The following is a 16580-nucleotide window of genomic DNA, read 5'->3' as shown; positions in this document are numbered from 1 at the left end:
AGGGACTGTGCTGTTAATCTGTTCCCTGGCAATATAATCTAGATGCAGTGTAACCATAGGACCCCACTTTAGGTTACTAAAATTACCTTTAAAAATGGATTTTTAAAAATGGAAGTTTTAATAAAACTTACAAGTCAAAGCGAAGATTCTCTCTTTCTTCAAAAAAGTAGTCCAGAATAAATTTTCTTACAAAATCAGGATTTAAAGTATTATCAATTACTTCAGTTCTTCCAAACTGTCGAGAGAAAAAAAATGGTGAGAGGGAAGGATTAAATTCCAGCCTTTTATGGTTACTTATTATAAATATAGTCCTTGACATGGTTATTAAAAACATATGCAATGAATATCCAAATGATTTTTATCCAATAAAGGCTTACATAAAAGTTTTTAGAGATCAAATCATCCCTCTTATTCACTCAGGAAAATCAAAATATGAGCCCCGAGTTCATTTAAAATCAAAATATGATCCCTAAGTTCATTTAAAAATCAGCTTCTCCTCAAAATTTATATAATAACCTCCAATACTTCCTCCCCTCTTCTCCCTGCTTGAAAGCCAAATCTCCTTCTAATCAAAAGAAGACATTTCTACCTTAAATGTAGATTTATTAATTACAATAATATATAAGTAGGCTGGGCAATACGTACTCTTAAAAATTACCAGGGTCAAAATACACATAACCCTCTTCCCTAATTTTTACAGAAAACAGTCTTCTGCAAATACAGACTTATCCATGTTTGGGGATAAATTTCCTACAATCTACTACATACTTAGGTCATAAGTATCAGTTGTTTTGTTTTATCTTATTTTAGTTCTTACAGTGTCTTGATAGCAACAATGGGAGCTACCATTTTGACATTTTTTTTTTTTTTTGTGGAGACAGAGTCTCACTTTATGGCCCTCGGTAGAGTGCCATGGCATCACACAGCTCACAGCAACCTCTAACTCCTGGGCTTAAGCGATTCTCTTGCCTCAGCCTCCTGAGTAGCTGGGACTACAGGCGCCCGCCATAACACCCGGCTATTTTTTTGTTGCAGTTCGGCCGGGGCCGGGATTGAACCCGCCACCCTCGGTATATGGGTCTGGCGCCCTACCGACTGAGCCACAGGTGCCGCCCCATTTTGACATGTTTTTAAGCTAAGTGTCAGACTTTAGCTTAGAAAGAAATAGTTTATTCATATGAAGGCAAATGGAAACCAGGAAAGAAAATTTCACTTCTAGTCCTCCCTCCTTTCAAGGTGAAAAGAGGCCGTAGGCCCTGCTCCCAAAGATAGAGCCCAAAGACAAACTTTACATCTCTTTTTTGTCCTTGGCTTACACTTTTCCCTTCCAATTGCCATGGAATTCTAATGAGGGGATTTTAACCTTAGTTCACAACAACACTAGGCAATCAGGTGTGCTGTCTTATCAGAGAACCAACTTTTATTAAAGTTCAAGGAAATATTATCTTTTTAATAGAACAAGAGAACTGTGCTAATCCATTAAAATGTGAAAGTCGTAAGCTTTATAAATTTTGCTGATAAAACCATGGCAGGAATTATTGATGACAAAGGATTTACTAGGACTACCACCAACAAATCATAAAAAAAAAATAAAAGTAAAGAAATAAATTAAAAGAACTAATTTTCAGAGGCTTATGCCATTGAACAATACTTTATGTCATGGACCGATATCATACAATCAAACCATAACCCAGGTAACTGAAGATTTTAAAAATTCTGAGCATTTATTTGAACAAAAAATAATTACAATCACCATTTATTGAGTACTTACTTTGTTCTGAGTGCTTTTCATACATAATTTTTAATATTTAATACTGCTGGGTCTTACTAGTTTCGTTTTAGAGATGAGAAAATTGAGGCAAAGGGTCCCCCAACCTACGTCACTTTGGCTACAAAATCTGCATTCTTTCTAGGACTCTCCTCTACATAAGCAGAAAACATGTCAGGTCCTGGAGAAGTAGGAGGAGAAAAGCCTCATACATTTTAATCTTCTAATTATAAGGCAATGAGAATAAAAGAATATACCCAAATAACCAGGGGCTGGTAGTTTCCGTGCATGGCTGAAGTGCAGTGCGGAGGTCAAGAAGTTTAAGTGTAAACCAGAAGGGGCCGGGGCCTTCCCAGCCTTCCCACTGCTGGGAGGCAAAATGGTTTCTTAACCATAGCAGACAACATCAAAGTAGCAAACGCAAAACACACTCAAGCAGCAGCTCAGCCAAGTTCCCATATTCCCAAATATTTACATTTTAACACAAACCCAGATCCAGAGGAAAATTTAGAAAATGTAGAAAATAAAGTGAAATTCCCCAGGGTAAGCCCCATTGCAAGCCAGCAACTCCCCAGGGCCTAGAGGACAGTAAAACACCCACAAGCCTGTGTCTTAGGAAACACTGGCTTTTCAGCACAGGGGTGACTGAGTATGTGCAGATATTCTGCTATCTCTCGTGAAGATTAATCTGTAGTCATTAAATGTCTGGTTTTAGCTGATCATCTATAAATTATGACTATATCTATCACAGTATGTCTCCTAACACACAGCCCTGAAATTGCTTTTGGTAATATCACCAGTGACCTTCACATTGCTAAGCTCACCTTTCGGCCCTCATCTCACTGGAACTCTCAGCAGTGTTTGACACAGCTATGCACTGCTTCCTTCCTGCAGCAGTCTTTCCTAATTCTTTAATATCCACTCCCCTGTGTTTCAGCAGCTCTTCTCAGACTCCCAGGGATTCGGTACTCTCACTGTCAGAGCACGGTCCTGAGCACTCTTTATGTTTCTATAGCTAGTCTTTTTTTTTTTTTTTTTTGCAGTCTCTGGCCTGGGCTGGGTTTGAACTTGCCACCTCCGGCATCTGGGGCCAGCACCCTACCTCTTTGAACCACAGGTGCCGCCCTATAACCAGTCTTTGATTAGGTTATTTCATCTGTTTCTGCTATGGTTTGAAGGGGTCCCCTTAAAACTCAGGTGTTGCCAATGCAATCGTATGAAGATGTAGATCATTGAACGCATTGCTGACCATTCACGAGTTATCAGGTAACATAGTTTGTGCATAAAATTGCCAATCAACAATGTGTTAACACAGCAGCTATTCTCTAATTCTTTTCTCCCACTCTCAATTCCTAGTTGTCCCCAGTTCAGCCTATGCTATTCTTTCTATCCTCCTCATCTCTCAGTTGCTTATCAACATAGAATCACTCAGCTTATTTGTAATGCTGGATATCACAAAAAGTATGCATGGACCTTTTGTTTTTGCTCATCAGCTGTTGTTATTGTTTATGTATTTAAGGCGTGGCCCAAGAAAATTCTTCTTCCTTTAAAGTGTAGCAGGAAAAAAAGTTGGACACCATGAAAGGTGGTATCTCAATGTGTTTTTGATTTGCATTTCCCTGATGATTAGAGACAATGGGCACTTTTTCATGCGTTTGTTGGCCATTAGTCTATCTTCATAAGGAAAGTTTGTGCTCATGTCTCCTGTCCAGTTTTTAATGGGGTTGTTTGATCTTTTATTGTTGATTTGCTTGAGTTATTTGCAGAGTCTGGTTATCAGTCCTTTATTGGATGCATGCAAATATCTTCTCCCATTCTGTAAGTTGTCTGCTTACTCTGTTGATTGTGTCCATGGCTGTGCAGCAACATTTAACTTGACCAGATCTGATTTATTTATTTTTGTTGTTGTTATGATTGCCATTAGGATCTTCTTCATAAATTATTTCCCTAGGCCAATATTTTTAAGCGTTTTCCCTCACTTTCTTCTAAGGTATTTATAGTATTATTCTGTAGAATTATATCTTTTATATACTGTGAGTTAATTTTCATGAGTGGTAAGAAGTGCAGGTCTTATTTTAGTCTTTTACATATAGCTAACCAGTTCTCCCAGCACCATTTATTAATAGGGTTTCCTTTCCCCCCCGTATATGCTTTTGTTTGCTTTGTCAAAGACCAGATGGCAATATGAAGATGGTTTCATCTCTAGATTTCCATTTGTGTTCCAAAAGTCATGTCTCTACTTTTATGCTAATACTATGCTGTTTTGATCACTATAGCCTTGTTGTATAACCTAAAGTCTGGTAAGGGGATGCCTCCTGGTTTGTTCTTATTTTGTATGATTGCATTGGTTATTCAGGGTCTGTTCTGATTCCACATGAAACATAGAACAATTTTTTCAAAATCTGTAAAATATGATGTTTGTATTTTAATGGGGCTTGTACTGAATCCATAATTCTCTTTGGGTAATATAGACATTTTAACAATGTTGATTCTTGCCAATCCTCAAGCATATGTTTTTCCATCTGTTAACATCCTCACAATTTCTTTTCTTAGTGTTTTTTAGTTCTTGCTGTAAGGATCCTTTACATTCTTTGTTAGGTATGCTCCAAGGTATTTCATTATCTTTAATGCTACTGTGAAGGGTGTTATATCTTTGATTTCATTCTCAGCTTGACTGTTGTTGGCATATTTGAAAGCTACTGTTTGTGTACATTGATTTGATATTCTGAGATGTTGCTATATTCATTTATCAATTCCAGAAGTCTCTTGGCTAGTCCTTGAGATTTTCCAGTTTTAAGATCATATCCTCAGCAAAGAGTGACGATTTGACTTCTTCTGTCCCCAGTTGGATACCCTTGATATCTTTCTCATGTTTGACTGCTCTGGCTAGGATTTCTACCACTATGTTGAACAGTAGCACAGAGAGTGACATCCTTGTCTGGTTTCAGTTCTCAGTGGAAATGCTTTCAATTTTTCTCCACTCAATATTATGTTGGCTATAGATTTGTTACAAATGGCTTCTTTCAATTTAAGGAATGTCACACCCATGCCAATTTTCTTCAGTGGTCCTGTCAAAAAATTTTGCTGAATTTTGTCAAATGCTTTTTTTGCTTATATTAAGAGGATAATATGGTCTTTCTTTCTACTTCTGTTTAGGTGATAGATTACAATTACAAATTTGCATATGTTGAACCAGTCTTGCAGCCCTGGGATGAAGCCTGTTTGTGATGAATTATTTTTTGATGTGAATTCTGGTTGCTTAGATTTTATTGAGTATTTTGGGGTCTATATTCATTAAAGATGTTGGTCTGTAGTATTCTTTTTCTGTTATGTCCTTTCTTGTCTTTGCTTTGTAGAAAGAATTAGGGAGGGCTTTTTCCTTTACAATGTTATGGAAATTTTAAGTGTAAGCTCTTCTTAAAGGTGTGGTAGAATTCTGGTGCAAAACCATCTGGTGTGGAACTATGTTTTGTTGGAAGATTTTTTATTGTGCTTCAATTTCAATGCTTGATATTGGTTGGTTCAAGTTCTGTTTCTTCTCAGTTGAATCTAGGGAGGGAGCATGATTTCAGGAATTTGTTCACTTCATGTACATTTTCAAATTCTGGGCATAGAGATATTTATAGTATTCAGTGATAGTATTTTGTATTTATGTAGTATATATTGTTATTTCCCCTTTTTGCTTAGTGATTGAGCTTATTCAAGACCTTTCTTTTTTGTTTCTGGTTAAGCTGGCTAAAGGTTTACCATCTTGTTTATGTTTTCAAAGAACCAACTTTTTGTTTCATTAACCTGGTGTGTCATACTTTTGTTCTTTATTCTGTTTAATTCTGATCTGATCTTGGGCACTCTTTTTCCTCTGCTGGGTTTGCGAATGATTTGTTCTTCCTTTCCCAGTCTCCTTGAGATGATTTATTAGACTGTTGATTTGTGATCTTTCTAATTGCTGATGCAAGGACTTAAGATTGTAAGTTTCCTTCTCAGGACTGCTTTTGCAGTATCCCACAAGTTTTGACAGCTTGTGGCCCCACTGTTATTTTGTTCAAAGAATCTGTTAATTTCCATTTTTATCTTCTCCTTGACCCAACAATCATTCAGCAAAAAGATGTTTAGTTTCCATGACACTGTGTGGAGATGAGTGTTGTTGATGGAATTGATTTCTAATTTTGTCCTACTGTGTTCTATAAAGATAAGTGGCATAATTTCTATTTCTTTAAATTTGTTGAGCCTTGTCTTATGACCTATAATACGATCAACTTGGAGAATGATCCATGAGCTGATAAAAAGAATGTGTATTCAGTAGTATTGGATAGAATGTTCTACAGTTGTCTGTTAAGCACATTTGTTGTGGACTCTTATTTAAGTCCAATGTTTCTTTGCTTGATTTCTGTTTAGAGGATCTATCCAGTTTTGTGTTCCAGTCTCCATCTATTACAGTGTTAGTTTTTATCATTTTGTTTAGATAGAGTAGAATTTGCATTTTTAATGTGAAGCACCTAAGTTGGGTGCATAGATAGTTAGGATAGATGTATCTTCTTGTTGAATTTTTCTCTTGACCAATAATGTCTATCTTTGCTGGCATCCTCAATGAGGATTGCAACTCCTGCTTTCTTTTGGTTTCCATTTGCATGGAATATTGTTTTCCAACTCTTCAATCTGAATCTAGATATGTCCTTGGTGTTATATGCATATACTGAAGACAAGAGATACTGTATTTTTTGTATCCAATCAACCAGGCTACATCTCTTCAGTAAGGAGTTCAAGCCATTCCCATTTACTTAGAGAACTGATAAAAGGGGTGGATTTCTGTTTGTTCTGTGGTGACTCTTCACTTAATGTTATTGCTTGGGCTATTGTGGTATCTAGGCTTTGATCTTTAGTTTCTGGGCAGTCTTACATTGGTGGGAGTTTACTGTGATCATCTATATATAGTAAGGGTCTGAGTACTTCCTCCAGGGCAGGTCTAATTGTGACAGATTTCTACAAAGTTTGCTTTTCAGGAAAATTTTGATTTCTCTATCAAATATGAAATTTAGTTGTGCAGGGTACAGAGTCCTAGGGGCCAGCAATTGTTTTTCTTAAAAAGACTAAAGGTAGAGCCCCACTTCCATCTGCCTTGTAGGGTTTCCATTAAGAAAGCCACTGTTAACCTAATGGGTTTAACCTTGTAGGTCAAAGGTTGTTCATGCTTAGCTGCTTGGATAATTTTCTTTCATTTTGACTTTGGCCAGGTTAATTACAAGTCTGGCAATTATGGCCAGGTTAAATACAAGTCTGGCAATTAACTTGGCAATCTTGACACCATGAGCTTATGTTGGCAGCACAGTACAAACAATTCAGGAAGATTCCATAATTTTGGTATATCAGCATCTTAACAGCTGTGTTTGTGTCAACATGTGGTGGTGTCTTGCTGAGTGGAGTTCTTTATTGTTGTTCAGTGTTTTTATGTGCCATTACAAGAATGTCAGAGTTTGAATTACAGCAATGAACAAACATTCATAAATTTCTTGTTAAAGGTGGCAAGAGTGGAAGTGAAATCAGGGACATGTTATTCCAAGTCTATGAGGACAATGCCTTGAAGGAAATGGTAATGTACAAATAGATAAAGTATTTTTCTGAGGGGAGAGAAATCATCACTGATGAAGAGAGGTCAGGGTGGCCAGGAACAAGCAGAACTGATGAAAACATTGCAAAAGTTCATTAAACTGTGTATCAAAATCATTGGCTAACTGTGAGAAGCATAGCAGACCAAGGAAATATTGGTAGAAAAACAGGAAAATCTTAACTGAAAATCTACCATCCCTTCCTCTTTGTTCTCTGTCTGGTGAAGTAGCTCTGTACAGAATTCAGGTCAGTCTCCAGATCAACTGGGCAAGGGGTTGTGGGGGATAATGCTGGCCACCTAGCAGCTCAGATCGCACCTTCAGTGTCTCTGCTTCTGTTGTACAAATCTCCCAATCACCTGTTGCCTTTGTTATCTTCCTTCTTTCCTTTCTTTTTGTAACACTGCTCTCCCTGGTGTCCAGCACTATCTCTCTGTGCCTTCACGGTGCTGTTTCTGAGGGTAGCAGGTCAAATAGTGGCCACTGCCTGCATTTCTCCTCACTTTTCCTGGGAGAATCTATTGAGAGGCTACTTCTAGTCCACCATCTTTTTTTCCTTCTCCCTAGAGTAATCTTTTGAAGAATGGAAACTTGGTCACATCATTTTACTAGCCTAAAAACTTTTAATGGCTCCCCATAGGACATAGAATAAAATCTCTTCTTTGATCTACAGGACCTGGCTCCTGTCTTCCTCTCTAACCTCATTATAGATGGTATCACCTCCTTTGCTTTGTTCCAGTTTCCTCATCTTATTGTAAATCCCTTTATACACCAAATGCTTGCCCACCTATGACCTTTACACTTGCTATTTCTTCTTTCTAGAATTCTCTTATTCCCTACTCTTGTATGGCTGTTTCTCATCCTTTCATTCTCTGCTTAAATGTAAGCAGTTATCTGTAAACATTCAATCTAAGCTTAGTCCTCCCCCCTCCACAATTATTCTCCCTCACATGAGAATAATTTTTTCCCTATTCATAAAACTTATACTTTGAGATTATACATTTGTTTATTTTATGTTTTCCCTACTATACATTAAGCTCCATGAAAGCATATGACATAGATATATGTTTGATTTACACTTATATAAAAGTGAACTAATGGTTAAGTAAAGGATATCTGTAATATATTGTCCAGGAAAAAAGGGTAATGTATATTATAATAAAATTTTTGGTTAAAATATGTGTATACATATGTACATATATACAGATTTAAAATATAGGAAAGTATACCAGAATACAGTAATTATCATCTAATTATTTTTACCTTATTATGCATTTTTTAGTTTTCCTAAATTTCTTACAATGAATACTATTTTAAAATAAGAAAAAAAAACTTATAGGCAGTATTCCCGTTTTGAATTCATTCTATTATGAAAAGTGAAAACTGACAATAATAAGAAATCAACAGATACATTATGACTATTTCAGCTCAAGGGAAATATGTTGGGTTTTTTTCCCAGAGGCTAGAATATATTAGCTATCAACCAAATGATTAATCTTTTTGACTTCAAATAAAATTTATCTTATACTACTTACAAAAATGTCTTATACTATTGAATAATTTCTAATTCTTAGGAAAATGTGCAATCACATATTATTCTATTCATATCAGAGGGCTTTAAAATTTCGAGGAAAGACAATTTATAATTGTTGATGGTATAGACCCAGAAATAGCTACATTTGGAAGAATTAAAATTTGTACCCTGAAAGTCTCCTTCTGGGTGTCAACAATATTTTATTATCAAAAGTACCTACAAACCTGATAATAATATTTTGTATTATAAACATATAGTAAAGTGATGGGTGAGCAGTTTCACATAATGATACAGTATTAATGTTAATTATGAAACTGTTCTTTTATTAACCAAGTGTGGAAGTTTTCACTTCTATGAAAAAAAGTATATACACCTAAATTAATCAGAACATAAAACACTATTCTTTATAAAACTCCAAATTAAAAAAATTTCCCAATCAAGTCTTTGAAAGTTTTCCTTTGTTTTATGCTTAAGCTAATTGCATAAATAGCTACTTTTCCAATTTGAGAACAAATCTTGCAGAAAATGATAGAACAGAAATACTCCTGATTTCTAATTCAACTAATTGTTAAACTGCTTCAGAGAAGCAGTGCTGGAAAGAACATTCAGTAACTTCATCTATTTATGGCACCAAGCAGATGAACTCTGTTTTGAAAAAAATGTTCAGAAAGTTATAATATATGATGAAGGCCCAGCACAACCACACAGTCTCACACTTACTTGTCAAATGAAGTGAAAGTAAGGAAAAGGTCCCCTTAAGTAGAACCTATCTTTATTTTTTTTTTTTTTTATAGAGACAGAGTCTCACTTTATCACCCTCAGTAGAGTGCAGTGGCATCACACAACTCATAGCAACCTACTCCTGGACTTAGGCGACTGATTGTCTTGCCTCAGCCTACCGAGTAGCTGGGACCACAGGCACCCGCCACAACACCCAGCTATTTTTGTGTTGCAGTTTGGTCGGGGCCAGGTTTGAACCCACCACCCTCGGTATATGGGGCTGGCGTCCTACCCACTGAGCCACAGGCGCCACCTAGTAGAACCCATCTTTAAATCAATTATTATATTATAATTAAGTCTTAATAACAATGATAACGATATATAGAGAATAGTTTCTAGAGATTAGATAAGGACAGTAAATTAACTGTGTAGGGCAGACAGAATATTAAGACATAATGTTAAGGTAAATTCAACCAAAAGGTTCAATATGAGGACTATAGATAGCCAACATCATAAAAGATACCAAACACGTATGCATGCACACATACACACACACACACAAAAAAAAGATTTACTTCTCATACAATTTATCTTGGAAGTAAAACACTTGACTCATCAGAGAATCCATGGCTGTCTTCCTTTAAGTGAAAAAGGTGTATTTCTGTTACATCACTTATTGCCAAGGTTTTAGTCTTCCTCAAACCAAGGATCTGACATTCACTTTATAACAAGACAAATAGGAAATCTGATGACTTTATCTAGATCTTACATTCTTATAGCTCAATGAGATAGGAGTTATAAATATCAATGTAGAGATATACATGTATACACACACACACAAAGAGAAATGACTTTCTTCTAATACTCTTGGTTAAGATAGAGTATTTCACATAAAGAACTATCATTCAATTTTTAGGATCTTCTGCTTTTAGGAAGGTACCTAAATCATTATTGACCATCAACAAATGGATATTTTGATGATGTCTCCATAATTTCCACACATAAAATACAGAAAGGACTAATGCACCAGCTTTTAAAATTAGATAATAGCATTTTAACACTTTAGTTAAAACATTTAACATTTAATACCTTGATGATGTCTCTGTAATTTTAAGGATTTTTTTTAGACAGAGTCTCACTCTTTGCCCAAGTTAGAATACAGTGGCGTCATCTCTGTGAGGCTGATGCCATTGACACTCTAACCTGGGAAAGAGTGAGACACTGTCTCAAAAAAAAAAAATTCTCCAAAGCAGTAATTCCTACTATTTTAGAATTATTAAATTTCAGGGCAGAAGGTGAATGTGGGATAAAAACTTTAGTAGGTAAATTTATTAAAGAACATTATTCTGGTGACAGACACAACAAAAGCCCTGATTCAAGCATTATACAAGAGATGTACATAATAAAAACACATGTACTCCCTTTAATATCTTAAAATTTTAATAAATTCATTACTGCATTTTAAAGATTCTTCAAGACATTTTCTCTTTTCTTGAAAGTATTATATAAAGTATAACCTGTAGGCACCATTTCACCACTGATATTTTTTAATTCCCAATGCTTATTTTTATAAGTTTTACTTATTTAATTTTGTGTTGATAATTGTACAAGATAGTAGAAACACCGTAAAACTAAGCCTAAGAATTGCTAATATTTTAGTGTAAAAATGATCATAACAAACTTTTGCTTCTGCCAAAGGCAAATTAGGTTGTTTCAAACCAACTCTTCCTCTGAGAACAACCAGGGGAGTTGTACAAAATGTTAATTTTTTTTGAAGCACCAACGAGCTAAAAAAATGTTACAATGCATGGAACTAAAAAACTGGAGGAAAGAGAAGCCAGAATAGGAGCCTTGTGGTGCATTATTTTGAAAACAAACAAACAAACAAAAAAGAGTCCAAATTAGGCAGAGATTTCAGCAATCCCATAAAAGTGAAGACAAAGGAATTGAAAAAACACACAAAGAAGGTATCTCATATCCACTCCTTATTTCTTCCATTTTTCAATATAGAAAAATTTAGAAAAGAAAGAGGGAATTTTCTTTTAGAAGATTAGAAAATTTAGAAAAGAAAGACAAAATTTTCTTTTAAATAAGCCTATAAATGTTTAGGTTGGGATCCTAAAAGGCTACAATTAGGAGTAAGGATGAATCAGAAGAAGAATCCTCAGGATGAATCAAAGTCAGCCTAGAGTTTTTCAGAATATTTAACAGAATAAAGGTGAACTTTTTCTAACCTTCTAATCTCTCCAGAAGTAAAAATAACCCTCCTCTGGAGAAAAAAAAAAAAAAATCATTCAGGGCATAACAGCTCATGCTGAAAATCCCAGCAATTTGGGAAGACAAAGTGGGAGGCCTGCTTGAGGCCAGGAGTTCAAGACCAGCGTGGGCAATAGAGTGAGACCATATCTCTATAAAAACTATAAAGAAAACTAGCCACGCATGGTTGTATGCATGCATAGTCTAAGCTATGCTGAGATGAGAGAACGGTTTGAGTCTAGGAGTCTGAGGTTGGCATGAGTTATGACCACGCCACCTTGCTCTGGCCCAGGTGACAGAACAAGAACTGATTTCAAAAAAAAAAAAAAAACATTCAAAGCTTTAATTTATCTCTTATTGGTTCCTATACAATATTCAGCAATCATCACCAGCTATGAGGACTTCTAGTTCTAATGGAGCAGCACGTAGCAGACCACTATTCCTGCTGAGAAATACAAAAATTAATTGTTTGATACTGTTTGAGAGATGCACAGGTGGCCAAAAGTTGAGAGGCCCTATTCTGAGGGTAAAGGATATTAGTCACTCTAAACCCAATTGCTGTTTGGAACAAATAGTGATGAAGAAAAGAGGACGATCAGAATAAAACGGAGAGAGAGAAAAAGAAACAAAGCCAGGATATCTCAGTGATAATTAGCCATATGTCTGAATACTTCATGACTGAATAGCAAGAGCTTTGAGAAGTTAGAAAAGCTGTTTAAACCCAGACTCCTTTAAATTTCAGGAAAACTAAAGGATTAACGGTCAAATGTGACACACAGTGATCATCAAAAAAGAGAGAATAGAATAATATCCTCACAGCAATGAAAGCACACCAAAATACATCCCCAGATTGGTGACAACTACAGGATGCCAGAATAGGAAGGCCTAGGCTGTCCTTCCCCTTCAGAAATACCAACCCAACAACAATGCACAGGCAAATGTCCTATGTGTCAAAAGCCTCCTGCATTCCAGGCAAATGAAAAAGCAGCCACACTGAAGCTGGCAGGAAAACCTCTGGCACTCACACACTTACTCACTCTAATCCCTGCCCGTGGCACAGCATGGTACAATCAAGGAAAAAGCCCAGCTTTTCTCTGGGCAGAAAAAAAGAATACTGGATCATACGTCCAACATTCTAGCTTTTTGAAGGGAATGCCTGAGGAACTGGCTTCTGCCTTGCCTGAATCACAATGCTAACAGGAGAGGGCATAAAGTTTGGGGCCACTGAGAAAAGGAAAAAAAGCAATAATAATTTGGATTAATACACATTCACTCATTCATTAATACACCTCCCTCGACATCGGCTGGAAAAAATGGGAGAAAACCCCCAATTCCCAGTTTTTCCATAAAGAGGAAAGAAGATGATGCATGCACCCAACATTCTGGTTTCTTGGATTCTACCCCCGCAAAAAAAAGTGTTTTCTACTTTGTCCGTCTCAGAGTACTAACAGAATCTGGCACATTCTCGATGCCTGGGGGCCACTGAGAGAAAAAGGAGCGATCTGGTGGCTTGCAGCTGTAACTCATGGTACAGGAGGCAGAGGCTGATACACTGCAATGTCCTCTCCTTTGGGGGAAGAAAAAAATTAAGTAGTTGTCCAATGTAGCTTTGGGGGGGAGTTTTAGTATGCCCAAGTAGGAGTGCTAATGAGATCCAGAATATCCTAGGGGCCAAGGAAGGGGTCTGCTGAGAATACAAGAGAACTGGGTGAATTGTGGCAGACGCACATCGAAGAAGGAAAATATTGACAGCCTAAAACACACACACACACAGACACACACAACAGTAAATTCCTTTAACTGGAGATTTAAACACTGGAGTCAGAAGAAGATATATCCAAAGAAAGGGTTTTAGAGAACCCAAGGATCTCCAGATAGAATGATCATTGACGATCTTTCCCCATATAAAGCCAGTTGAGAGGCTGGCAGAGGTGAGAGTTTTTTCAAATACGCAGTTGCCAACATAAAGTTACAAGGTCAGTGAAGGAACAGGCAAATATGGTTCAATTAGATGAATAAAGTAAATTTCTAGAATTCAAACCTAAAGAAATGATAGGTTCTTCATTCAGGTATCATTCAGGTATCTGAATGAAGATGAGGAAGAGGAGGAAGAAAAAAGAAGGAAAAAGAGGAGGAGGAGGAAGGAGGAGAAGGTGGAGAAGAAGAACTAGAATTCAGTATCTGTAATAAAGGTTCTCAGAGTTCAGAAAAAATTAATGTATGAAAAAATGAGAATATCCAAAAAGAGACAGGGAATATGAAAGGAAACCAAATGGAAATTCTGGAGCTAAAGAATATAGTAACTGAATCCAAAAAATTCACAAAAGTGGTTCAATAATAGACTAGATCAGTCAGAAGAAAAAAAAATCAGTGATACAGATTTTCCAATCAAAGGAGGAAAAATCAAAAAGAATAAGAAAATGTTAAAAGAGGCAAGAGAAAAATGCCTCTCATAGAAGGGATCCACCACTGGACCCTAAGTGACACCACAGCAGAAAGCTCTCCAGTCAGAAATGAGTGGGGTGATACGCTCAAAGTACTGAGAGAAGAAAAAAGAGTCAACCAAACATGCTATGCCCAACAAAAGTATATTTCTTTTTTTTTTTTGTAGAGACAGAGTCTCACTTTATGGCCCTCGGTAGAGTGCCGTGGCCTCACACAGCTCACAGCAACCTCCAACTCCTGGGCTTAAGCGATTCTCTTGCCTCAGCCTCCCGAGTAGCTGGGACTACAGGCGCCCGCCACAACGCCCGGCTATTTTTTTTTTTGGTTGCAGTTTGGCCGGGGCCGGGTTTGAACCCGCCACCCTCGGTATATGGGGCTGGCGCCCTATGGACTGAGCCACAGGCGCCTCCCAACAAAAGTATATTTCAAAAATGAAGAAGCTTTCCCTGCCAAGCAAAAGCTGAGATAATTCATCAACACTCGTCTTGCCTTTTTTAGCAAGAAATGCTAAAGGGATTTCTTCTGTAAGTGGAAACAAAAAATGATGCTAAATAGTAACCTGATAACATAAGAAAGTGTAAAGCTCATTAGTAAAGGTAAATATAAAGGCAAATACAGGCAACTATTATTTGAATACTGGTAGATAAATCACTTTTTAATTACAGTATAAAAGTCAAAGTATAAAAGTATTAATAACTATAACTAAAATTATATTAAAGGATATACAATAAAATGAATAAAATTATGATATAACAACATAAAGGATGGAAGAAAGTATTTAAAAATGTAGTTTTGTAGGTAACTGAAGTTATCAGATTAAATTATAAGGTATTTTATGTCACCTTATGATAACCAAAAAAACCCCAAAAAATACGTATAGAAGTTCCACGTTAAAAAAAGAGAGAAAGTAATTGTTGTATATAAATACCAAAAATCAGGAGCGTGACATGAGCAAGAAGTCAGATTAGATGGCCACCTACTCATATCCCTCAACAGCAACAGGAATTTTTTCTTTTTCATGGACATAAGTCTCTTTGTGGTAATACTGACATTCAAGTAAAAGATTATGAAACCCCAGTACCGAAACCCCAGTACCGGAGAATTATTTTGAGAGTGCACACCCACACCCAGGTGGCAGACCCACTGGTTGGTATCCCAGCTTCAGACGCATACCAAGTTTGGCCTTGAACCTGCTACCAAAACCGTCTGCCAAGGGGTCTTGGAGGAATCATGCACATTATGGCAACACTGATCTCAGCAGTGGACCTGACAATTATCACATAACTTGTCTGCAGACCCTCCACACCAAGCTATGATCCCAGCTTAATACTACTTGCTCACACTAGAACCTGAAGGGAGAATCACCCATCTGTGCCAACTTGATAGTCTGGCAAGCTTCCATCCCAAAACATATCCGGAAGGGTCATTGGAGCGTGACTCACTGCAGCTCATTTCATGTGCAGCCTGGGGGCAAACCCAATGGCACAGGAAATGCACCCATATGTGCTAATGGGACATGCTTTCCAGCTTCCATCCTGCAGCAGAACCTAAGAGTAACCTCTTTGCTGCAGCCCCAGGATTCACCCGCCTATACAGAGAACTTCTTGGAGTAATTCCAGACAAATTTTCCTATCTCTATCCCACAGCAGATCTGCAAGGGCCCTGAATCTCAGCTCCAGCCCCTCTCACATGTGATCTGGGAGCAATGGTGCCCACATAGGGATCTGCTGGAAGTTTTACACTGCTTTTACATTGAATGAGGCTTGTCAAAACTGGACCCACAGTTTAGCAGATTCTAAAATAATCCTGATGGTCAGTTACAGACCCTCCCAGCTGGGGTCTTAGAAGAGCTCTGCGCAGCTGGGGTCCTGCCAAATGTGACACCCTATAGCAAGCTTGCCAATGTTTACCCCACAGTACCTCCTCAAATGGTTCTGGATTTCTGTCTGAACCCTCTCAGGTGTGGACTGAGAGCAGTTCTGCTCACCTGGAGACCCAAACTCAAAGAACCAGAGAGTAGAATAGTGGTCCCCGGGCCTGCGGAGAGGGGAAAACTGAGAGGTATCAGTCAAAGAGTACAATGTTTCAGTTACACAAGATGAGTAAGTCCTACAGATCCACTTTACAGCCTGCTGTCTAATGTTAACAACACTGTATTGCACATGTAAAATTAGCTAAAGGGATAGACGTTAAGTATTCTCACCCCTGGAATCAGAAATAAGACAAGCACCATTTTCACTCACCACTCCACAAG

At 37.3% G+C, this 16580-nt stretch overlaps 1 protein-coding gene across 5 annotated transcripts in view; it reads right to left on the bottom strand.

Moving 5' to 3' along the window:
- CPNE8 (copine 8) overlaps positions 1–16580 on the bottom strand; it is a 308616-nt gene that overhangs the window by 247834 nt on the left and 44202 nt on the right. For all 5 annotated transcript variants that reach the window (XR_008373258.1, XM_053555697.1, XM_053555699.1 and 2 more), the window contains exon 4: positions 132–235. Coding sequence is in view for 4 of the 5 variants with exons in the window: in XM_053555697.1 (XP_053411672.1) it covers positions 132–235 (104 nt within the window). In the remaining variant the exon portion in view is untranslated. The remainder of the gene's footprint in view (positions 1–131; positions 236–16580) is intronic.

This window comes from Nycticebus coucang, chromosome 12 (genome assembly GCF_027406575.1).
Source record: "Nycticebus coucang isolate mNycCou1 chromosome 12, mNycCou1.pri, whole genome shotgun sequence".
Lineage (NCBI taxonomy): Eukaryota > Metazoa > Chordata > Mammalia > Primates > Lorisidae > Nycticebus > Nycticebus coucang.
The sequence above is the reverse complement of the archived record's forward strand: the minus strand, read 5'-3'. Positions and strand labels throughout refer to the sequence as shown.